A 26,627-nucleotide genomic window follows, 5' to 3' on the forward strand; every position below is an offset into this window, starting at 1 on the left:
TAAAAGTACACAAGCATGAATGACATTAATCAATTTAATACCTTGAAATACGGCATGTATCTGTTGTCGTTCAATATTTGAGGTGGTACAAATTGAAAAGTTGTATCTTTTGGTCTTATAATGTCGCGTGCTAGACCTTGAAAACCTTTATCTCTACCAGCTATTGCCTCTAAAACTTAATGAAATGCTCTGCTAATACTTTCCCCAGAACGTTGAAAACGCTCCCCAACATCCCTGTTAGATAAACCCAATGCCAATGTATACAGAAATATCCCCACCTTCTCAAAAGTTGGCATTCTATCACTCGATTGCAATCCATAGTTTGATTCAAGCTCTCTACATAATTTCATAAACACGTTTGGATGCATTCTGAATGCATTTACACATCGTATAGGATTGCCATTTAAAACTTCCATTATCCAAGCCTGTCTCGTTTGTGATGATGTCATGCATGGTTCCTTGTATATATACTTATAAAAGTATGCAGCAACTAGATCACTTGTATAGGTTGAATCCAACAAAAAGTTATAACAATGCAATTTGTGCTTCTTCTTGCTTGTTTCATTATCCATAACAAACCTGGTAATAAATCAATATCATCTTAACATATAAACACATAAATAGCTAAAAGATAAACTCATAAATAGATTAACATATAAAGACGTAAATAATATTCTTGCATAAATACAAATTAAAATAAAAGAGATCAAATAACTTCCATAGTCACGGCAATAAAACATCAAGGTAAAAAAAACAATAAATCAATCCAAGAGTAATAAAGTTTAAATAAATAGAAACAATAATGTCTTCATAACATGCCCTCAAAGAAAACTTTAGTCGGTGACCCTTTGCTTTCGTTGAAACCACGCTAACCTACTATGATCATGTCGCATGTTTATAAACATTTCTCTTTTCACGGGACCTTCAAATAAGTCCATTGCAAATAACCACAACTCCTCATCTTCTCTCATTAATCCTGCATCTACCATCTACTTAAGCACACCTATATCACATTCAATACTAAACTTAGTACTTTGACTAAGTTTGGAAGAATCTGATTCTAATATTTCTAGAGCATGTTGTTGATACATATTACTTTGAGTTAAATGGTCTTTAAGCATTGAAGCTCCCAATGAGTCTCTTCCTTTACGTTTCATCTTAACAGGTGTAGGCTTAGTGTTTACTTTAATAGGCTTCTTAATTTTTTTTGCCACCTCACTTGGGCTTGATGTTGATGCATTAGGTTGACTTACTTCATTCAAAAAGTCAGCGTAGAAATTGTTTCCTTGAGTTTCCAAGTTTTCTAGATTAGAAAGTGTATCACTGTATACATGATAAGCATTTGCATCATCACCTCCCTCAACATTGTCATCCTCAATATTCTCAACATGCACCTCACTGAATGTCGTTGGATCCATAGAGGGTGCCACACAATTTTCCCACTAGCAACTGCATCTCCAAATAACTGATCCCACTCTTCTTGTAGTTGTATAGATGGTTGATTATTTTGAATTGCTAAAACTTTCGGGTTTTCCTACACAATATAATGGTGACTATTTATTTATCATTACTACTGGAATATTATACGGTATTTAAATTTTAAATGAGTTATATTTTTGTCACCTGAATTTTTAGTTTCCACCACTCATCTAAACAACTAAGTTGCTTGGTACTTTCATTCCAGCCTAAACCAGTCTCTCTGTTCTTAAGTGACTTCCAAAGGTTGTACACTTTTCTCATATGGTCATATTTGTTCTTCATAGCTTTGTCACTGACAAATTTATGATTTATAACCTTTTCAAACTCTGTCTGAAGAGAAACCCATTTGAATAATGAAGTTCGACCATGCTTCGTTATATATTTGTTTGTAGTTGTATAGATGGTTGATTATTTTGAATTGCTAAAACTTTCGGGTTTTCCTACACAATATAATGGTGACTATTTAGTTATCATTACTACTGGAATATTATACGGTATTTAAATTTTAAATGAGTTATATTTTTGTCACCTGAATTTTAGTTTCCACCACTCATCAGAACAACCAAGTTGCTTGGTACTTTCATTCCAGCCTAAACCAGTCTCTCCGTTCTTAAGTGACTTTCAAAGGTTGTACTCTTTTCTCATATGGTCATATTTGTTCTTCATAGCTTTGTCACTGACAAATTTATGATTTATAACCTTTTCAAACTCTGGCTGAAGAGAAACCCATTTGAATGATGAAGTTCGACCATGCTTCGTTATATATTTGTTTAAGAACCGACATAATTCTAATACCATTTCTTTTGTCCAATTTTCTCTTTTCCCTCTCTTTTTTGGAATCCATCTAGTAACCGTGAATACATATATACACAATTTAAAAATATAAAAAAAATAATTAAAATTACCTACAAAGATATGTTTTACACTGTACGGATGTTGTACAGTGTGCATAATTATTTGATTATCAAGTTTCATAAAAGTGTTGGTAAACTCATTCATGTTAATAACTTAATAACTTTCATTCATGTTAATAACTTTAATAACTTTCATTCATGCTCGAGCCGGCTCGGGAGCCTAAACGAGCCTGCTATTTATATATATATTTTTTTCTAAAATATCATCATCATCATCATCATCGTACTCAGTAGTTTTCAATATTAAGTAACACTAAGGCTTAGTGCAAACGAGCCTAGCCGAGCTCTATTTTCAAAGCTCGAGCTCGGCTCATGAATGGATTTTGAAGCTCAGGCTCGGCTCGTTTACTATTATAAATTATTTTTTTATATAATTATAGTTATTTTATATAATCTTTTCTATTATAATTTTATGTATAAAAGAATATATATATATTATTTATTTATTTTTATGTATTTTTTCATGACATTATATTATTAATTAACAATTATTAAATTTATATTTTAGAAAAAATTAAACTCATATGGAAATGTCTCGCATAACTCACTCATGGTATGTGGTCATAATACTAGTTTAACCTATCAACCATTATATGTTTCTAATGGGCCGAAGCGGACTGCAGTTTCAGGTTAGACTTGAGCTTCAAAAGATGTAATTTTGATAACGGGCCGAAGCGGACTGCAGGTTCAGGTCAGACTTTCAGTTTTTCATGTTACTGGTCAGTTTGTGTTTTGTTACGGGTAAATAGTATTTAAGAATATTTGCAGTAGGATTGAATTACTGAATCTTTTTTTAAAGATTTGCAACTTAAACGGGCGGGCCTCGCTAATTTCGGGCCAAAATTCAAAGTTTTGGTCAAAAGAGACATTTCGGACAGATATGTTTTAATTATAAACGGGTCAGATTTGGCAGGTTATTTTGACAGCTCAATTCAGGTTTGTTTGCTAACAGGTTGCATACAAGGGTAGGTTGCATACAAGGGCAATTTGGGAATTTTTTAGATTACTTTGCATGTCACCCAACTACAACAAAAATATTTACCAGTTAAATTTTCCATGAGCTGTAGTTTGTTGAACCAGAAATTGTTTCCTTAATGTTGAATATTCTAATCACTTCAAAAGGAAAAGTTAGGTTCTATGATCAACTTTTCGTTTTCTGAATGTTGAATCTTCTAATCACTTAAGAAGTTATTTGAGTTTGAAAATTAATGTGAGTATATTGATGCAAAATAAGTGAGTACAGGTTCAATACGGGTCCGTTCACAGCGGGCCATGATTATCAAATGTTGAGAATCTTATTTCATTCTTTCAGGTCATGGAACTAAGTTGTCACAAATAATACAAACAAGTTGATTATCACTCATACCATACTTAGGGGTGTAAACGAGCTGAGCCGAGCCGCTCGCGAGCTACTTGAGTTCGGCTCGTATAAAACCACGATCGAGCCCGAGCTCCAGTCTAAAAGTAAACTCGTTTAATAAACGAGCCCGATCTTCAGTTATCGAGCTCGAGCCGGCTCGCGATCCTAAACGATTTCAAGTTCGTATTAAATAAATAATCAGTTCTCCCTATTTTCTTTAACAATTTATTATATCTTGCCCTATATACTACTGTTGATAATCCCTACAAATGAAGTTCCTGGCAGCAATTTTAGATTTCTAAATATATACACCAGTTTCACGAAATATACATAAACATGATTATCAAGTAAAGAGCTTTAGATTTCTAATACTTTTTGTCATATAAAAACATGTAAGTAGTTTCACATTCAAGACAGAAGATATGATTTATTATAATGTCATCTACAACCTAACTTTGTATTCATCAATATAGATTACATAGAAAACTGAGCCAAAATTCTGCATAATTTAGTTTAATAAGGATAATGATCTAAAGTAGTTGAAGATCCAAATCATCAATTAAAATCAAATTCGTCACACACGGTTACGTATCATCAATAATAATCAACCAAATCGTGACAACATATATCATGTGTAATCAATGAAATAAAAAACGGATAATAATCGAAGATCAGATTTCATACCTTTAAGCTTGCTTGAAGAAACGTGAAGGAGAAAAGTTGTTTTGGACTGATAATTGATAAAGACGTGAAGGAAGATGGGATAGAATAATATACATACAGAGAGGCTATTTAGGTAATTATAATCCCTAAAAGCTTGTAGACTTTTATAAACGCTACTATTATGAGCGTTTCAACCTGGAGCTTTTTCTCATAATATAAAAGCTTCAAGCTCCTATAAATAAACTCTACCAAACAAGACTTTTTATTGAATAGGAGGTTTTTTCCTAAAAGCTTGTAGCTAGAAGCTCCTAAAAGCTCATAAAAGCTCGTTGCCAAACATACCCCATGTCATGGTTGCTAGAATAGATGTCATGCTTCTGAGCTTTCCCTGGTGATCCATATCATATGGCTGGTGTTGAGTTAAGGTGGCAAATGGGTTGGGTTGGGTTGGGTCAAACGGGTCATGGGTCGAAACATGTTTGAGTCAGAATGGTTAAGGTCATAAAACAGGTCAATTAAAAAAAGGGTTGTTTTGGTTTTGGGTCGGAACAAGTCATATAGGGTTACGGGGATATTTTTTTGAGCGAGAATAACGGCGAAAAATAGTATCATGTTCATTGTGCATTACATTTAAGTCATTGTGTAATATGTAGATTCCATTGTGTTATATGTATTTACCATTGTGTCTTACACTCTTACGTTTCAGGCCATTGTTTTATAGTTCAGCCTATTGTATTTTATGTATTCATTATTGTGTTTTACGTGTCATGTTATTGTGTAATATGTATTTACCATTGTATCTTACACTCTTACGTTTCAGGCCATTGTTTTATAGTTCAGCCTATTGTATTATATGTATTCATTATTGTGTTTTACGTTTCATTTTATTGTGTAATATGTATTTATCATTGTGTTTTATAGATTAGATAATTTGTTGTATTTTTCATTATATTTACATATTATTATACAACGGTGTTATTTTAAAAACAAAATGATCAATTGAAGACACAATGACGAAAACACAAATAACAAACCGAAAGACACAATGACGAAAAAAGACACAATTGTAAGCAAAATGACACATTGGCGTATTTTTTTTTTATATAACAAAATCATATTCATATTAAAGACAACAACACGCTTGTTATTATGGTAAATTTTATTTTAAAAAATATATATCATAAGAAAAGTTATATATGATTAAAAATGATGGGGAAATTAACATGTGTCTTACATGTGAAGAGAGAAAATATGTATTATTACTTTTATAACATTTTTTTTGTCCTCATTTGACATATGTCAATTAATTATGGCTTCTCACACTTCTCATTTTTTGTTGGCCTTCGTAGAATAACTCAATCCGATGTTTATAATCATTTAGGAGTTAATGTTTAAAATTAATGCTCAAATTAACATGTGAAAATTATATAAATGAAAAATTGATGAGTTGAAAGCCTATGTAGACATGATAGTTGAATGTCATACGAAAAACTTGTATTGCTTTATTAGTGTAGTAAGATTATACTCCTATTAAATAACAATTCCTATTTTACTCTCCTTTATCGCGGGAAGTTATGTTTAACGTGACATGGATTATTAGAGTCTTAAAATCTACCCTCTCTAATAAAGAAATCCTTAGGGACAGCTATCTCAATCACCTAAAAATTTATTTTCCCGCCCATAACAATAATAAGGCCCCTTTATTATTCTCCACGGGTGATTGATTATTTAGGGTTTATTATCATCTCCATCAAAGCCGTCTCACAATACGCTTCATCTTCCCTCCTGATTCTTATTTTTCATCCCTTTTCTTAATACCCGGATTGAATCATTATTCAAGATAAACGGGGCATGGTTTAACGAACTGAATTTGGATATACCATATATAATCGATTGCTGCAGATTCACTAGGTATGTTCAACATCTAATCTTCAATTGGTATTATTTTTTTGGTGTATGGTGTGATTTTGATTGGTATCATCACATATCAACGTGTTGTGATTTTGATTAAGGATAACAAACTCTATGCATACAGTTTTGAGTGTTTCACTTACAGCTTGATCGTTCCCGGCCGAATCAATTTTTTTAAGGGTTGCAATGAGTACTCAGTTCAAGAAACTTGATCTTTAAATATCATTGCATCATGTTTGTATTTTATGTGTGTATAGCCATAATAGTCATAATACTGATTTGCTAAAATTTTAGTATTACAAAATGTTTCAACTCTTCAGATTTGGTTTTTTAATTAATAGATTTTGTTTACTGTTACTTAATATATTAAGCTTTTAGCGCCATAATAGTCAACATTATTATTTGTTGAAGAAGATGATGATCATATTGTGACAAGGCTATAAAAGTTGAGATTTTTTGATACTTTGATGAGAACCATATTTATCAGAGGAATTACTTAAACATAATGATCAGTTACAGGAGGAGGATGTAAATTTAAATAAGTTTTCACTAATTAATTTAGGAGGATGTAAATTTAAATAAGTTTTCACTAATTAATTTATTCGTGTTACCATAATAATTAGTTTTCTTGATCTTGCAATTTGTTTTTGTGGTCAGCACTACATCATTATTTTTGTTCCTTAGATTAATACCTAATTTCCGAAGTAAGAATAGCTTCTGTTAGTGTTTGGTATCATTAGGCCAAGTGCCCAAGAGGTGAGCACCATGTATATGACTTATACGCTATTAGGTTATTAATCACACCATCAAATGTCTCTATGTAGTTATTATATTGTGTTTTAAATTGGTGAACTTTTCATCATTTGTAGCTGTGTCTCTCTTGTCTGTATATCAAGTTTGTTTGTGTAATTTTGATGATTGATACAAGTGTTAGTTTCTATTTTCCTGCTATGTTAATTGCACATCTGATGGTGATTATAACCATAGCTTTAGTATTTAGGTTAACAATAAAACTAGCTGTGTTTTAGTTAATAAATAGTATCAATATTTTTTACTTCTTATTTATTTGTTATTTCATTAACTCATAAATTGTTACACTAATACTACCTTTATATGCAGATGATATGGTGGAGATCATTTAAACATGCTCTTTTAGGAATTCCAGCTGTTGAGCTTCACTATCAGGAGATGTTGTTGTTCCTTTAATTCAGTTAACTTTTAAGTGTGACTGGTGATAATATAAAGGTAATTATATTTATTCTATAATATGCTCGTATTTTGTCATGATCTATTTTATCATTAATATTGAAATAACCCATTTTAATCATCTGATGAATATGAATTTGACGATATGTTATTTCAGTTGCAATTTTGTGCATCTTTCTCAAGACTGTTAATGGCTTTGTTTGACTTTAAAGAGTCAAAGCTGGATGTTTGATGCACATGATAAGGGATTTATCTCTAATAACACTTAATTTTCGAGAAAATTCAATAACATTAAAGTTCACACACAATATCTGAGGCGGATGCGAAACTTCTGATTTCATTTCAGGTTTGTGTTTTACTTCATTGCGAGTTTATGCAAGCATATGTAGGGACTGGGCTGGGCAACATTAGTAATTAATGCATTAAGCGTGATTATAAAACCGTATTATATATACTGAAGTAAGAAATGGTAATATTTTATATATGTGATGCAGGCCATATATATGATATAAGTAATTTATTAACATGCTCAAATATAATCCATTTGTGATGTCATGCTCCTTGCAAGTAATCTTTAATTTATGTTCTTATATAACTTCACTTATATTTTCTTTTCATGTGTGTGAAGTTACTAATTATTGCTGTGTTTTGTTTTGCAACCATTTCTTGTAGTGACCAAACCACGACTTTTATAATGTCTGAAAAGTAGATATGTTCGTCATTCAGCATTCATTAATCAAAAACATTTTGTTAAGATTTTAATGGGCCTATGTCAGGTAAAAGATCTTTGACTAAACTCTTAAAACATTTTTGGATGTTTTCTTAGGTATAATCGAAAGCAGTTATGTTGGTTTATCAATGTATCAGGCGCATATGGTTTTGTAGGCCCTAAAATCGTCAACCTACTCAAAATTCAGGTTTGTTAATCACTTGATCAACAGATTTTGTAATTGACCTTTCATTCAGAGATTTTTTTAAAAGTTGTCTAAAAACCACCAAATGAAATAGAAATGTTAATATATACCTAAATACCAGAAATGTGTTTTGTTTGAATCATTTCATAAACATAGGTAAATATTAAAACTGTCTATAAAACATTATTGTATGCACCGTCTATATCTTCTTTTTTTTTTTGAACGACTTATGGAATATACTTAATAAACCCGTTCATAGTATTCTGGTTTGAGTCGTCCCGACCCACCAGACCTTCAGTTTTGAACCTTTTTAATTATTTTTGTTGCAAGGTGTTGAAACTGAACCCTTTATCTGGTGTTTAGAACACTTTGTCGGAGAAGAAGTATGCTTTCAAGATGAAATATAATGTGGACAGACAGAAAAGTGCTTTGGAATTGCAAAATTTTATGATGTTGTGAAGATGATTGCCACTCTTGAGAAGAAGCTCAACCTAGACCAGGTCAGAATGGGTTGTCTGGTTCCATGCATCTGACAACCGGAGATAGCATTTCTCAATATACCTTCAATATGAAGGTGAAGTAATTCAGGAACAAAAGGTGGGCCAAAGTTTTTGTAAGGCGGTAAAGAAGATGGGAAGTTTGGAAACCTACTCATTCCAAGAAAAGAAAAATAATTAGTGGCTTAAGTTTTAAGACCGTTATCATTTGGTTTTGGATGTTTTTTTAATATGTTTGCAACAATTTGTTTGATTTTTGGAATTTTGTCGTTTCAAATGATAAATATTTTGTATGATAGTTTTTTATAAGTTTGTGAATTTATTTCTATAATGTTCTCATTGTTACATTATTACAAGAATGTTCATGTTATTTTTAATCTTGACCATCAAAAACATTGTTTGGGTCGGGTAATGAATCAAAGTAGGATGGATCACCTAACTATGTGAATAATGTTTAGTTGGCTAACATTACAAGACCGGTTGCGGTTATATTCCATTGACTCCCAAACAACAATAAGGGGAGTACACTCTAAAACATTTTTTTAACTTATTTTTTTAGGTTTAAAACTAATCTTTTATTATAACATCACTGGATGAGATTATACTTTTATATTATTCATGAAATATTTATAATCATTTTATCTCATTTATTTTATTACTATTATTGAAATTTATTTTCTTCGGCCCGTGTATTACACGGGTCACTAACCTAGTAAATAAATAGTTTACACCTATTGAATAACAATTCCTATTTTACTCTCCTTTATCACGGGAAGTTATAGTTAAAGTGACATGCACCACTATTAGAGTCCTAAAATAAATAATTAAATAAATAGTTTACTTATTTTGCAAGCAAGCAGAAACCAAAATATATAAACCCTAATACATTAGTACCCTTCATTTCGATCTACTTCCAAACTATCATATTGCACCCACATGGCTTCCCTCCTGCGCCACATGAGTACTTCCAATCACCTCACCAAATATGTTTTTGCATATCGTTTGCTTAAGATCTATGGCAGACGCCAGAACATGTTCAATCGAAGCTTTACTACATTTCCAAGTTACGGTGGTTTTTTTCTTTTGCTTATATAGGGTATGGATCAAATACAAATGAAATTAACGTGCTAAACGTGAGAATCAAGTAGATTACAGAAAATGATTACTCTATGATGTAATTACATAATTACTCTACTTGTATATATAATTACGCATTCTCACGTGTAACGCGTTAATTTTATTTGTACGTTAACCTTCCCCTATATCTTATTATATTTTTTTATCTATTGATTAATCTTATGTATTTGGGATTTCAGTTTTAGATTATGGAAAATACTTTCTGTACTATTTGACATTATCGCCAGGAGCCACTTCGGTTTCATTGTCATACGTTAAAGACCAGCATATAGTTATGCAAGTTCCAGTTCTGGACTGGAGAAGAAGGAAAGTGACAATGGCTTATTATGTGTATCCTTCGATTATAATTATGCAAGCTCCGTTACATGCTATTCTAATAACTACTTGCTCTTCCAAGGCAACACAGCAGACGGAGTAACCTGTCTGGCTGGCATGAAGTTTCCCAACATAAAATGCGGTTTAAAGGAGACGAAAGTAAGAGATAAAAGGCAGATGGTATATATATACGCTCCCACAGTCGAGTACGGGATCACTAAATTGCTGTCTGATTTCCTTTTCACTACCATCCTTAGACTCTTTAATCTTCAAGAATTTGTTCTTTTCAAAAACATATTGTTTCATCCCTCGTTTCTAGTATATATAATGATCCCAAAAATATCCAGCCCAAATGCGGTGCATAGGTCGTTCACAAATTATAAGAAGAAGAAGAAGACTGCTGGAAGTCTATATGTGAAAATGAGTACTGGAGAATTCGAGCGGATGGAGTTAACTAGTGAAGGCCTATGTGTGTTCTTGAATATGCCCGGATTCAAGATAGAGGATGTGGTGTCCTCCTTTGTAAACGGCTGTCTTATAATCCAAGGGGGAAAAGAGACGGAGAAATATGTTGCGGGCGTGCATATACCAGGGAAAGAAAAGACGGAGTACTATGTTGCGGGCGTGCATATACCAGAGGGCTATGAGACTGAGATTGGTATGATCAAGATAGAGATGCATGAAGGAGTGTACAAGGCTACTCTTCCTAGCAAGCAGAACAAGACTAACTAGGCTTGTAATACCCCAACCCGGAACAGGCTGACGAGTCACTATTACAGATATCAAATCAACGCCACAATCCAAATACAACAAAAATTAATGCAACCTACGTCATATTATTAAACAAAATGAATTAACTTTAAGAAGCTTGAACTTCATTTTTTTATCTCTCATCACTAAATTCCCAGAATCCCGGATTACCTGAAAACAAAATAAGAAAAACAAAACAAGAAAACACGGCTAAGCCAAAAATTGCCCAGTAACGGAAAGAACAATAGTATAGGTAAGGACAGACGTAAGAGAATAAATATACGAACTTCAATTCAAACTCGAAACCAACCCTTTATACCTAAACATATACTTAATAAAATTCAGATGTATGATCCGACACTTGGCCAGAACATGGTCAAACGCATGCGGAAATATATCAGAACTATAACAAAAACACCCAGAGCCAGAAACATATAACTTGTAACATATAATGTGTGACGTGTAACATATAACGTGTAACATTTAACTGAACTATAATTTAATGCGAAACATAATCCGATACACGATCGGGACGTAATCTGAATATACTCAAATTCAATCAAATGCATATACACATATCAAAAACGGACCAGAAATATAGCGAAACAAAATATAATTACTAAAATACACGACGATGATGTTAAAATAAATAGGTCGTGTAATACGGAAGCACCCAGAGCCTAAACAGAGAGGTACACAGCTAGCTAGTCCATGCACCAAGGAGACGGTGTGGGTGGCGTGCACACATTGTTCCATCTCAAACAGAAGTCAGGAGTCAGGAGTCAGGAGTCAGGAGTCGGAGCTAAGATCGATCTATACGCCTCTAAGTGGCCAAGGTACTACATGAGTACTTTCAGAGACGCCGTGAACTTTGATTACGCACTGTCACGATAAGTGCCATGTCAGGAGTCAGGAGTCAGGAGTCGGAGCTAAGATCGATCTATACGCCTCTAAGTGGCCATAATACTTCAAAAGTACTAGTTAGAGACGCCGTGAACTTTAATTACGCACTATCACGACAAGTGCCATGTCGTTGACGCCCCAACGACAAGTCAGAAATTGCTCGGGTAACAGAGTACAAAAACTAAAATCGTATAACTAAAAATATTCAAACAGGAACATGCAATAATGAATTCAAAATATATATAACCTATTGCATGCTATAAAATTAATATAACATATCATACGAATAAACCGAACTAGATCTGTAACTGACAGATAACAAAAATCCGCACTACGAAGTGACGGACATCGAATATAAAATGGACTAGAACCAATACTATGAGTGAAGAAAAACAGAATACGTACTACAAAGTAACGGAATATAAATAGTACTAAGAGGAAACAAAAACAGAAACCGTACTACGAAGTAACAAAATATAATTAATACTAAGAGTAACAAAAACAGAAACCGTACTACGAAGTAACAAGAAACAGAATCCGTACTACAAAGTAACGGAATAGATTCAATACTATAAGTAACCGAAAACAGAAACCGTAATGAAGTAACGGAATATAATTTATACTATGAGTGACAGAAACCAGAAACCGTACCTTATCCAACGAAGCAAAGCAAAGCCAAGTAAAAATCTAAGTTGTCCGCACGTCCTACGATAACCTACGGTTTGGGTACATTTTAATATAGATGTACGAACTTAATCACGATGGATGATTAGTTGATTTTCCCCGGAATGAAACTTTAGGAATTCATTTAAAATAAACGTGTTTAGTCATATGCTAGTTTCGGTGATTATGTAAGATCGTTAAAGCTTTAAAAACAAGTATTACTTTGCAAATTCTAAATTTTTAAACATTTACTTAATTATAAGAGCAAAACGTGAATAAACTGACTAAAGTTGAATTATTATTAATTTGTTTAATTAAGATAATCGTCAAAACTTTTACATTTTATTATTTTATTAAAATATCTATGTTCCCAAATTTGATCTAAAAATATACGTAGTAGATGAGAGCAATCCTTTTAAACCTTCAATTAACTTTAGCCAACTGTATCCACAAACACAACATGGACACTATAATAAATAATATGGTTGACACTATTTTTTTTTACAACCAATTAGAAGAAATTAAACAGACCATACAGACTCTTGATTTCCTTTCTCTTGCATCATGCATGAGTTATAATAAGAATTTTAAGTGCAGTTTCATTTTAAACAACGTTTTTCATTGCCCGGAACAAATTAACGAATCATAGGCGTATTCGAACAACTTAATTAGGCATGCGGACCAGAAGAGAAGGAGCGGACAGTTACCTGAGTTGTCGAACAAGTCGGTGATGTACGTAAACGTGACAGCGACTAAATCGGTTTCTCTTAATGGAACAAATCGAAGGCGGAACTTGAACAGTGGTGGTACGTGACGCGGAGGGAAAACGGTGACCGGTGCAATTAGAAAGAACTCAACGATTAGCAACCGGTTGTAACGTTGGCGAGCGGCGATGGCGGACTCTGACTTAGATGGCAGCGGCAGGAAGAAACAGTGTATGACTATCAGAAACGTCCGCGAGTGATCGTTTTTACCTGAGTGATGGTTGTGGCTGGTGGTGATGAATACCTACGGTGGTTGCAGGTCGCGGCGAAACCGAAATATGATAGCATGTAGGTTTTTTTTTTTTTTTTCTTGTGTTTATTCTCGTTGGCTTAAGGGTTATATAAGCCTAATAACATATTGTTATCCCAATAGTTTGCGACAGATAAGGTTGGAAAAATTTGAAGGCTTATTTGAATTTCAAATTCTAATAGCCTAAAAAAAATATTAGATATGCTTCGGAACAAAAAAAATCACAACATAAATGTTGATATTATTATTATTATAATTATTATTATTATCATATATATATATATATATATATATTATCCAATATCAAAGTTCGGGTTATTATAAGGCTTACGGTATAAGGAGCCTTCGAGAGCAGGTAAAGTTATTTAAGGGTCAGAGATAATTATTAAGTTTGGATTATCTTTGGTTTTATTTTTTTATTAGCAATCCTAATTATACTCTAACGACTGATTTTTGTTTATTATTTAAGAAAAACATGACGGATATCATAGACCACTTATTACAAATTCGAATAAAAAATCTCTCTCCGAAACTAAGAACACAATGAATCTAATCACACATGAATCAGTTTAATGCAATTGATTATACAAAAGAAAATTACAAACATACAGATTGGATTGAACACGAGATCAGAAATTCTTGATCAAGATTATGATTAAAAATAACAAAACAATCAAACCGGATGTGATGAACACAATCGGTCTCATAAACAGCTTCTGAATACATGCTTATATATTCTTGCAGCTCACACCAGTGGTTGAAAACTATCATCACTATGTTCTTGCAATTTACGGCTCATGCCATAATTACAAAGCCCATAGAAAACAAAGGTTCATAACATCAACCATTAACTAAACGAGAAACGAACGTCAGACACAATTCATTAGTTATAACATCATCTTCAACCTCAAGTGGTGGAAGTTGCAGCAACGTTCTTGGGCCTCTTGACAATCAAGACCGGACACTTGCAGTTCTGCGCACAGTGATTGCTGACACTCCCAAGAAACGCCCTCTTGATCAAACCGTACCCATGGCTGTCCAACACCACCATGTCAACACTCGTCTTCTCTGCCACATTGCAGATCACATCCCTTGGATCACCGACCTCCACTCTTGTCTCCACCTTCACCTGCACACACCAACCCAAATTTTAACATGCATCTAGTTTTTTTCATATTTTTTGCCCATTTTTCTACTGAATAATCAAAAGCCAAAGAAAGAAAAAAAAAACACTTCTTAATATAGTTCCAATTTATACTTTCTCATATTTTCGAACCATCTTTTTCCCATAATATCCACACTCAGCCTCGTCGACACGCACATTTTTTAATTATTAGCTGGCGAGATTTTCAACCAACAAGATTCCACCATGCGTCATAACACTGTCAGCTCGACATGCTTTTTTTAGATCGTCAGAGCAAAGGGATTTTAGGCTTTCGACGATTTTTTTTATTTTGACAAGATTTTTTTGGCTTCCGGCAAGGTTTTTTGTACAAGTGGCAGAATATAAGTTACCTTCCACTTGTTGATCATTAAATGCCATTTTATTGTAATCATTTTGAATTGTTAAATGGAAGACTAGCTTATATTGTTAGTATTAGTTAAAAATCTCGTCGAGTAATGTATAAAGCCGTCAATTTGTCGAGATTTAAGGGTGGGCATTTTGGGAATAAAATGCCCAAAATTGACATTTTCTTTAATTTGGCCGGTCAAATGGAAGTACATTTTGGTCATTTTCCCAAATTTTAACCTTTTTAATTAATTTATTGCATCCCCTACTAGCAAGGAGCTAGAACACTTACAACCATCAAAAACACACCACCCTCAACCCAATTAATATCCCATACACCAAACAAACATACAAAATTACATCCCCAAACTAAACATTATAACGAGACCAACTCTCCAAAGTGAGATCCCTCATTTTTCCCATGTTCTTTACCAATAGGAAACTCTATTACTTTTATTTCTTCGACAATCCCGGCTAGTCGGATCGGCACACCTTCATACACAAGAGCATTTTATATTTTATAAATATTGAAAATTCACATTAAAAATATATATATTCTTTTGATCTTCAAACTAGTCAATGTATAACTGTCATTAATTTGCAACCGTTAGCGATCAGACTTATAAAGTAAGCTTATAACTTCGCGACCGATTTAGTATTTACTACGGGTTTTATTGATCTTAAATTTGGTTCGTGAATTTCTATTTTCTAAAAAAAAAAAAAAAAACTCACGTACATCTTGAAGGTGCTTGCAAAGCTTCTTAGCTTTCTCAATGACAGTTTCAGCTACATCCTTCCGGTACTTATCCATGGAGGTGATTATATCTTGAGAAAACAAGTATCCTGATCAAAATAATAATAAGTGTATGATTATTAGAAATGATATATATGTAATGAATTGTTTATTAATTAAAACTATAACTAATATCATGCATGCATGGTTAATTTGCTTGTGTTGTACTGGCCTGTTCCGTCAAGAGCTGAGTAGACAACATGCGGTGGTATGACGTAGAGGAGTACGAGGGTGTCTTTTGAATTAATCTCGGCGACAACATTGTTAAGGCACCACGAGAGAGCGTAAGCACTCTCTTCTCCTTCGTCGACTGCTACAAGTATCTTCCGTTCCTTCGTTGCCATTGTTTACAGCTGGCTCATGATTCAATTATTAAATCTAGAAGTGTGTGTTTGTATTTGTGTGTTTTGAGTGTACGTCTGGAGAGAACTAGGTAGATTTGACGCATTTAGTATATATGGCGGTCCTATATGATATATACAGGTGTCTTGTTGAAACAAAACTGTGTGGCGGCGGTTTAAGGAGTTTTAACTGTTTTGGTTCCATGGTTTTCATTTTGACACCGGTTTTCTTTCGGTCTTTGTTTCTGTGTTCTAAATACTAATTGACATTCTCCAACTTGTTGTTTTCTTTAGATATGTCAATTTTTTATCGTTTGAATCACAAAAAATTAGTGAAGTACATGTATATAAAAGTCATAGTTTTTACATCCATATGATGTGTTGATCAAACCCATTAAAAAAGATTTGAAAATGACGTTTTTTTAGATATATTCATTTGAATATAATTTATCTGCTTTATGCCTCATCTTAATTATTTTGATTCTAGCTAGTACGTTTAGAACTAACAGTTTTTCATATTTATCATGTTTTTTTTATTTTCTTTCAAATGTATACTTATTTTCAAAAACATTTACAATACAAATCAAACACACCATTAAGAACAATTTTGACCATTTTTTTTTTCAAATTAACAAAAAAAAAATGTTTATTTGTTGTTTCTAATTGAGTATCTCCATTATCTGTGATAACTAACTAATTAAAGTTTTTTATATCATAAGGTTGAGCTCATAACAGGTTAAATCGGTTAAAGGATACGAATATATTAATGTTATTTATTAAAAAACGTTATATAAGAACTTGATATAGTTGGATATGTTAAGTTTAATTAAATAAATTATATTACAACCTAATATACGATGGATATGTTAAGTTTAAAATTTGTAAAAGCTTCCTAGTTATGTTGCTAGTAAATTAACCTCACGCATTGAGGCGGAACTTTTTCACCCTAAACCTTATGTTACGACGTATAAATTTAAATTATATTTTTAGTGATCAATGTGGTAATCCACCGTTCATATTAAACGAAAAAGGTTCGCTAATTGTGATGAAAAATTTGTGCCCAATCATAAACCCCTCTCCCCTAAATTTCTATGCATGCTAATTAACACCAAGGAAATTGCTCACACCCCTTAAGGCCTTAAGTACTTGGGCTGATATAGACCTGGAATGGGCTGTTCGCTCAACTGGGCTCAACTTAATATGTACATGTTTCAAAAGAGTGAAATCAATGGGCCTATCCCTACACTTATTTGTTATGGGTCACAAAGATCTGGAGGCAGGTATGTACGGTGGTCTAACAGAGGAATCGACAGGAGAAAAAGGACAGTCACATGATCCTTGTCGGGTCAAGTGCAGTCACGCATGCAGTGTTTGCATGGTCGGGTCAAACCCGGTTACCACGTAATATACGTTTTATTCAATTATTTCTCCTTTTACATTTTAAATAAAGTAATACTCTTTTATTAAAATTAGTTGAAGTTTTAACTATAACTATTTTAGTATTAATAACTATTTTACCTTTTGAAACCGTTATGCTTAAATCTATTTTCAGATTGTATCCAAACAAATTTTGAAATCCACAAACAATAAAAGGTAGATACATGTCTCTCATGTAACATGTTATATTTGACTATATATATATATATATATATATATATATATATATTCGGGATACTTTTTCCCATGTGGTTGTTATAAACGTTTCTCTTTTTCATTGTTTGGACTTGAAACTGACAATAGTTAACTAACAAGTTTATAGTTGATTGAGTTTTAAAAACCATTTGAATTTCGGTGGGTGTATTTTTTTTAGTAATGGCATATAATAACTAATAAGTTTATAGTCAAAGACCCTTTGGTTTGGTCATTGCATCTAATAACTAAAAAAATAAACTTAGGGGTTGTTTGGTAGCCTCTTAATGGCCATTACATTTCGGTGGGTGTATTTTTTTAGTAATGGCCATTTGATTGAGTTTTAGATGCAATGACCAAACCAAAAGTCCTTTGACCTAATAGTATCAATGTTTTAGGAACTTTGTCTTTTTAACCGGAGAAGGATCGTATCCTTTGAGTGACTAAAAAAATAAAAAATAGACGTTAAACAAAAAAGGTACAAACTGTATAATAAACTTTTCATAATCAACTTCTTCTAATACTTTTTTAAAACTGAATATGTAAAAACTTCTTTGTAGAACTGGGAAGCAGCCGTTACAAGAATTGTTGTTAGTTAACATGTCTTTATAGGCAATATATGCGTTTTAATTTGTAAAAACTTCTTTATGCGGAAGCGACCGTGTTTTCTCATATAATTGAGTATATTAATTAGTCTCGCATTCTAGAGGTGTGATGTAATGAAACTTTTACGTTCTCAAAATAAGCATAGACTGTCAATATCTAAACTTGTATTTTGTTTTAAGTCATTCTAAAACTAATGTTCGTTTAACTTGAAGGATTATAACCGTTTTACACTAAATAGGAAACCAAAAATACTTACATTCGTATCAGATTTTGGTATGTTCGTAACATTTGTCGGTTGGTGGCTTAATCCAAACTGATGGGCCTCTAAAACTGGGTACTAGGCTTTCTTGCGGCTCTGCTACTAATGCATAATATCGTGCAAGATTTTTTCAATCCGTGTAAATTTAATGTGTTTCTTTGTTATCAAAATCACAACAAAGTTAACGAACGTAATTTCACACACCTAACACGTATTAATAGTTATATTAAGTACTCATTTGGTCTCCAGGTAAATTTGATTGAACAAAATAGCTTGATAGCCCAAAAATTACCAGCATATGAGTCCCACAAAACATTTTTAAAATGTAATGATGCATTTGTAAGATAACAAAAATTAGCTTATTACGAAAATACCCAAACAAATAGTTTATTAGTGCTTATTCTTTTCTTAATTGATTTTGAAGGAATCATATGAAATTGGTCACTTTTAAAATAAGAAAAAATAATGATACTTTTGTTATTAAGATGGAAAATAAGTAGTAACAAATACCGTTAACAGTCGACCACACGATCAGAGCTACTAAGGAACCAATAGACTTAAGTATATAAACTATGAAATACATGTTACATATATATGAATTGATTTGAACAAAGATCTTCAAATTTAGAATCTCCAACTTTGTTTTTTGACAAGGTCTTCTTGTAGTCTTCTTGGCTGCAAGAATGAAGTGAATGAACAAATTAATTTGATGGTTGTGACCGGAGATTTATGTAGTTTTCTTGTGGTCTTCTTTACAAACCAAGCCCTTCCGGTCTTTCACAAGGGCTATGGTTTTTGTTACTTTTCGAAGGTGAGGTGGGCCCAAGTAAAAAAAAGGGGTTTATACAAATGTTGTTTGTATAGGTGGGTGATGAAATGAAAATTAAATAGGGTGGTGATATTTGTATGGTTGGAGATAAAATTGAGGTTTTTAAGAATTTGTAAGAATATTATGTCGCAGATTGCGTGACAGTTAAGGGCACATGTAGCATTGGAGATAGTCTAAGGTTGGTTTTTTGTGATTTAATATTATGGGTGCCACCACCATCCACGTCTAAGCCACCTCTACAAAGCTCATCCATCCCTTTCGTGTTGCCCTCCTTCGCCCATTCGAGCTTTAACTGGCTAGCACCCTTGCCCTTCTCGCCCATTCAGCATGGTGTTTCGTTTTGTGCCCCTCGACCTGCAAAAGTGTTGCTAACGAGGCTTTCACGCTACCCTGACAAAAATAACTAGATATAACTTATAATAAGAAAAAACATCAATATAAATAATAAATAAGTAAAAACAAACCATGCTCGAGCTAAAAAAATTACTCACTAGCCAGATATAGCTTGAAACAAATTGATCTCAAGCTCTCTTTAAATAAGTCAAGCTCGAGCTTGTCAAACTCGAAGTTGACTTGGCTCATTTAAAGCCGTATGTCTACATTATGTGAGAATTATTTTTTAGATATTTAATACATCAATAATGCATATAATAAATTATATCAATTTAATGAAGGAAAATGACCATATTCTATCATTTCCAAATTTTGAATTGGTACGTGTGACATTTGGAGGTAAAGTAGTCGATTCAAATTTAAAACCAACCATCGCACAATCACCCGCCTACCTTTTAATTTCTTTCATAAATCGTCTATAAATTATATAATATTATTTACTTCACTTTTAATATTTGAAATTATTTGATTATGAAAACATATGTTAACGTAGTTCCTAACATAAATTTGTGACATAGGACTCATGGGTTTGACAATTAGGGGCACGTTAAGTACACGCCCATTTTATATATGAAACAATGAGATTCACATAACACATCTTGTTGGTGTATTTGGAAGCAAAGAAACAATCTTCTATTTTGTTAAACTAATCAATGCTTCCAAGACTACGGAAGACATAAAATCGCTAGGATATCTTTGGGTCAAAAACAGCTCGATTTTTAAAAATTATTAGTTGGTTTGATTGGGGTAACAACTTGTAACGTTTAGTGTTTGTTGATTGGTGTGTAGCTTCTTGCTAACGCTTTTTGAATGAAATTTGGGTGTTCCAGAAAAAAAAACGAATATGTATGTCAACACGTTGTTTTTAATAAGAAGAATGAAAATTACATATACATATAAAAATTGAAAACTGAGAATTCTGTATACATATCAAATTTATTTATTTTACATATAATTACATATCAATTCCAATCCAATTAAACCTGATTAATCAATGGTTCTTACCTGATTGTTCACCTAGCCCCAGGCGGTTTCGGTAACATTTTATATAATTAACTTATTTATTACACTTCAAACAAAGCATATAAATTTATGCTAGCATTGACTAGAAGTGCCAATTTGTTAGTTAATATTAAAAAATAAAAAGTTGAACAAACGGTTAAAATGTACCAGTACTTTTATTATTTTTGTTTAATTTTTAACATGTCCTAAATTGAATATGGTTTATAAAAGTTTTCTTATTTGTCGGAATATTTAAGAGTATCAATTCAACTATCAATGTTACATTAAAATAAATTCAACTCGAAATTTTTTTTAAAAATGTGGACACCCAAAAAGTTTGTTTCGATATTTGCATTAAATTTTTAACTAAATATGCTTCATTTAAATTTAAAACACTCTTTATTTATCAATTTAATTAGTTTATTATGTAAATACCATTTCATTTCAATTTATCTATCATGTCATTTTTCTGAGATGAAACAAAGGTGTTTTATGTAGTTTACCTTGATAAAGGGACTCGGGCATTACTTGGGCACCTCTTGCGGGTGTCTCGATGAACACGCGAACACCGTCGCCACCCATTTGGGCAGGTATACACCAATTTATAAAATGATAAAATACGGATTTTACTTTTTGATAGATTTTGTTTTTGTAATGTGTCTATATCTAAACGGCGATTAGTGAACTGTGCCATTAATCCAGTTAAATATGTCACATCATTCGTGTTATAAGGATTGTCTTAAAATATGTTGTGTCATTCATATTATTGAACTAATTATATCTAACCATTTTAAACGTATCATATCATATAATCCTCTTATTGAACATGTCAGTGTTAATGCTTAAGATTATGTATTTAGTTAAGTGCACACCTTTTCTTTTATCTAGTTTCGTCAAACATGAACTGTTTAGTATAACACGACATGTTTTGAGAACTTAATAATCATGTTAAAAAAACACTATTCATTCGATAAAGTTGTCCGCGATACTATATATTTGTGGCTGGATAATAAGTATAGGAGAAACAGGTAACTGAAACCAGAAGTTCCTATTAATAAACATGAGCCAATGTGATATCATATTAAATAGTGTATATTGTGTATCTTTCTTAACAAATGCAGAATAAATATATACATATAATTTTCAAATATAAATGTTTAAATGTATATATATACCTCTATTAATATAAAGGATAAATTATAGTTATATGTTAACACAATCATCTTCGAGACACATTATGTATAATATTAATACAGATGATACGTATTTAGTAATGAGTTCAATTATTGTTGTTTAAATATATTAAATATTTGAATAAATAAAATTAATTACTATTATAATTTTTGCAAGTACAAAATATGGATGGTTGGTGGAGATGTAAACAAATGTCCTTTGTATTATTAGGCTGTCTTAACCATTCTTTACTAGCCCTTGAAGTGAGCACCATTTCCACTATATTTAACCCTCAAATATCGTTCCACTTTTAGAAAACCATGGTTAAGTACTACCCCTGTGAAGAAAACACAATAAAAAACATTTAGATGTAACCACATAGCATTAAAGTTTAAATAATTGTTATTAAATTAACTTAGCTAGACAAGCAAAACACAGTAGCGGGTTCGGTTGTGCATTGATTCAACTTGAAATTGAACCAATTACGAACACAAGTAAAATGATAGAACGAGACTTGAAAATTAAGAACTGAATCTTCATGAAATGATTACTTTCAATTTAAGCAGGTTTTCTTTAATATATGAAATGATATAGATTCACTGCTTTAGGATTACTAATAGCTTAGCAATACATCAGATCATATCTAATAATGTTAATACCATTACTTTTATTTATTGAAGAGGTAGGTCCCAGCAGAGCCCAGTTGGACCCGCAAGACTCACCTTGAAGAAGGACGTCTGCGCAGAAACCAACTGGATCCGCAGGACCCACCATGCTCAGAGACGTGACGTCCTTACGCGCAGTACGCAAGCTGTTCCCGCAGGAAATGCCTCCCAATGGTGAAGGACTCTGCCTGTTCCCGCAGCTGCGGATACAAGGCATCAGGGAAGGCCACCCGCGCAGCAAGGCTACACGCACAAGGCACTTAGCTCTCAATCACTCAGTGTCACCTGAAGGAATGAGCAAAGCCGGGGACAATCCCGCACAAAGGCGGGAGGGGGAATACTCCCGCCCATAAGCCAGTCCGTACGATACGGGAAGATCTTCTGTACTGTACCTGACGAGGTATGGGCAAAAGATCTGACTAAAGATACGACAGCTTATTGACAACAGTATGGCGAGCAGCATGCTCCTGTACCGTATCACTATTAGCCGCTGCCTACTCACAAACTCCTGTCATACCACGTGCATAGCCGGCAGTTGGTGGAAAAGGAATAGTACACAGTAGGCCTGGTCACTATCAGCCGCTGCCTACCCACCAACTACCAGCAGGGCACGTGCGTAGGCCACAGTTGGTAGAACAGGAATACTATTCAGCAGGCCACACCTCCTTGGAAACCTACCTTCGGCTATAAATACCACAAATGGTATGACCATCATATCTTATCATATCTTATCACATTATCATCATATTATACCTGATATCTGCTCTAGCAATCTCTTAATATACATTTATATTTAAAGAGCAATCCAGTCTGATTCTCACGCCGGAGGGTGGTCACAAGGAGGAACCCCCCCCCCCTTCTCAGTGACAAGCTCACGGTGTCTGTTTTGCAGGTTATCAGAACCATCTTTGCCGGGTCTAACCCCTCGTGGGAAACATCTATCTAACCCCCAGGTTACCCGTAATCTGCCCGGGGTCCGGTTAGTGTTTCTTCATTGGCGCCATCCGTGGGACAAAAGCTATAACTTCATTTTTCTCCAGTTTTTTCAAACTTCTGGAAAGATGGTTAAAGAAACTCCGGTAACCACAACCCCAGCTACTGGGAGGAATACCGGCTACACAATTTTTACAAACACTACCCCGGTTACCCAAGCGGGGGCAAGTGAAGTAAATTTTACGAACACTACCCCAGTTACCCAAGCTGGGGCAAGTGCAGTAAATAATCGCTCACTGGGATTCATCGATACCCAGTTAGAGAAACGAACAAGACTCCCCCGCCAAACACTCGATGAAGTTAAGGCATGGGCGGAGGCACGTCAAAAGGAATTCCAAGCTGAGTTGGACGAACGCTTGCGTTCCGTCCAACAGGCTGACGAATTCGAATAATACTTGGACGACTCGGAGGAATCCGACTCCGACGCGAACCCTCGCCATAGGGCAAAAGGGAAGCGTAAGGAAACGGACTCCCAACCGAGAAGGCATTTTGGAGAAGCCTTCAAGCCAAAAAACACAGGTGGAAGTCCACGTGACTTCTCCAAAACATTCAGACCAAACGTTGCAAATGCGGGAACGTCCAAATTTGCAAGGGACATTGCAGAAGCAATTGCCCCAAAAAGTGCCAAACAAATGTCCAGCATAGGCACATATGATGGTATATCTGACCCAGATGATCATTTGACCAGATTCATAGCGGGGGCAACCGTCAGTAGATGGACGGAACCTACGTGGTGTTACATGTTCCAAATGACGCTTGTTGGGGCTGCTAGAGCGTGGTTCGATCGTCTACCGGTCAACCACATCTACGACTGGGCAGACTTCCACAGAAGTTTAGCCAACACTTCAGCCAGCAAAGAAAGTATACCGAGGAGCAATGGACAATCCTCAAATGCATGCGAGAGGAAGATGAATCTTTGCTAGACTTCATCACTCGCTTCAACTCGAAGAAGCTAAGTCTGGGTAACATTAGCGAAGATCTTGTTCGCGCTGCTTTTATTCAGGGCGCGAACGACCCAGAGCTCATCCGCACCTTAACGGGTAAAGATGGCATGCCATCCACATGGGATACCATCATGACAGCAGCTAAACGCTTTGCGGAAACGGAAAAAGCAACTGGGTAGAGATCTCCACAGAGCACAAACCTCTACACCCAGAAAACAAGAGAAGACAACGTCCTTACCGCCCGATTAAACAAAAAGCGGAAGCTAGGCATTTGGCAGTCAAGGGTAAACTTTGACACCTCATCCGGCTTGCAACATCGGTTAGGCGGAAGGGGTAACGTACTGTCGAACCAGAACTCCAGATGGACGCCGCTCACCAAAAGCGTCACCGAGATATTCGCCATTGAGGAGCTCCCATGGCCAAAGCCTCCAATAATCCGACATCGTCCCAATGCTGATCGGAGCAAATACTGTGACTTTCACAGGACAAAAGGCCACAACACTGAAGAATGCACAGACGTGAAGGACATGGTCGAAGCATTTGTCAGAGATGGGACGCTCGCGCACCTCGTGGCGCAATGAACGCTGAGCAGGCTGATGCGTGTAGAACCCCAGCTGGGGAAAACACGAATAAAAATTCCAGCTTCAATGTGGAGACTACATGCTGCGTAAAGAACGAGATCCGAACCAGGTGCGTATCGGCTCGATGGCACTCCCATCCCAACAACATGGAAGGGAGCTCAATTACACAGTTTGCATGTAGATCAATTCCAAATTTGTAAAGAAAATGCCAAGAGCCACTTCTAATATAAATGATTCTCCTTAGAACATCGACGCTGATGATTTTACATTTATACTTTATGAACTATCAACACTGATGCCGGTTTTCACCGCATACATAAGTGTGAAAGTCGTTGCATGGGGAAGGCGGCAAAACCCGCATAAACCCAAAAAACGGCAAACCTTCACGCAGGTCAGTTGAAGGGGAAAAGTTCAGTCATCCCATTAAATGAAAGTGCCTTTCTATCCGCATGAATCATGATAGAGGAAACTGAACACTGATCTATTAACAACCGCGCGTCGAACGGTTAATTTATTGAACACTAATATGCCGGTTTTCACCGCATAATTACGTGGAAAGTCGGTGGTTGGGGAAGGCGGCAAAACCCGCATAAACCCAAAAAACGGCAAACCTTCACGCAGGTCAGTTGAAGGGGAAAAGTTCAGTCATCCCACTAAATGAAAGTGCCGGTCTATCCGCATGAATCATGATAGAGGAAACTGAACACTAACCTATTGACAACAGCGCGTCGAACGGTTAACTTATTCAAAACAGAATTTCTAACAAAAGGATGAGGAAAACCTACACGCAGGTCAGATATAGGTAAAGTTTAGCCATCCTACTAAGTGCAAGTGACGGTCCTACCCGCACAATCACGAAAGAGGAAGCAAAACTTCAACCTATTATCTACCACGTTCAAAGGTTAACTTATCCTAAACACTTAGAAATTTCAAAAAAGATGAGGAAAACCTCCATGCAGGTCAGATGTAGGTAAAGTTTAGCCATCCTAAGTGCAAGTGACGGTCCTACCCGCACAATCACGAAAGAGGAAGCAAAACTTCAACCTATTATCTATCACGTTCAAAGGTTAACTTATTCTAAACACTTGGAAAATTGCTAATTTAAACTAAAGTATGCAAGTCATAACGTTTATAAAGCAAGGAATCCAGAGAAAGTAGCGGTCTTACCCGCACAAAGATTTAT

At 34.4% G+C, this 26,627-nt stretch overlaps 1 protein-coding gene and 1 pseudogene across 1 annotated transcript; both read right to left on the reverse strand.

The window, feature by feature from the left end:
* Positions 1-821: 821 nt before the first annotated feature.
* LOC143601446 (uncharacterized) lies at positions 822-2,289 on the reverse strand (annotated as a pseudogene).
* A 12,077-nt stretch (positions 2,290-14,366) lies between these two features.
* On the reverse strand, positions 14,367-16,405 carry LOC143601444 (universal stress protein PHOS32-like). Its single transcript, XM_077078850.1, has 3 exons — positions 16,202-16,405; positions 15,973-16,079; positions 14,367-14,855 (listed from the first exon to the last, which is right to left on the reverse strand). Exons 1-3 carry the CDS (start codon positions 16,371-16,373, stop codon positions 14,634-14,636), a joined length of 501 nt encoding a protein of 166 aa, XP_076934965.1. The 5' UTR covers positions 16,374-16,405; the 3' UTR covers positions 14,367-14,633.
* Positions 16,406-26,627: the final 10,222 nt, after the last annotated feature.

The sequence above is a fragment of the Bidens hawaiensis genome, unplaced genomic scaffold (assembly GCF_021521415.1).
Source record: "Bidens hawaiensis isolate Kalapana, Puna unplaced genomic scaffold, B.hawaiensis_p1.1 tig00056291_1, whole genome shotgun sequence".
NCBI lineage: Eukaryota > Viridiplantae > Streptophyta > Magnoliopsida > Asterales > Asteraceae > Bidens > Bidens hawaiensis.

What these genes read in the sequence shown, in the direction of transcription:
- LOC143601444 (XM_077078850.1), bottom strand. Translation starts at nt 16,373, where the DNA reads ATGGCAACGAAGGAACGGAAGATACTTGTAGCAGTCGACGAAGGAGAA. An exon ending in CTCAGCTCTTGACGGAACAG is followed by an intron (nt 16,080 to 16,201) that starts GCCAGTACAACA and finishes TATTTTGATCAG; the next exon opens with GATACTTGTTTTCTCAAGAT. An exon ending in TTTGCAAGCACCTTCAAGAT is followed by an intron (nt 14,856 to 15,972) that starts GTACGTGAGTTT and finishes TGGTGTGTGCAG; the next exon opens with GTGAAGGTGGAGACAAGAGT.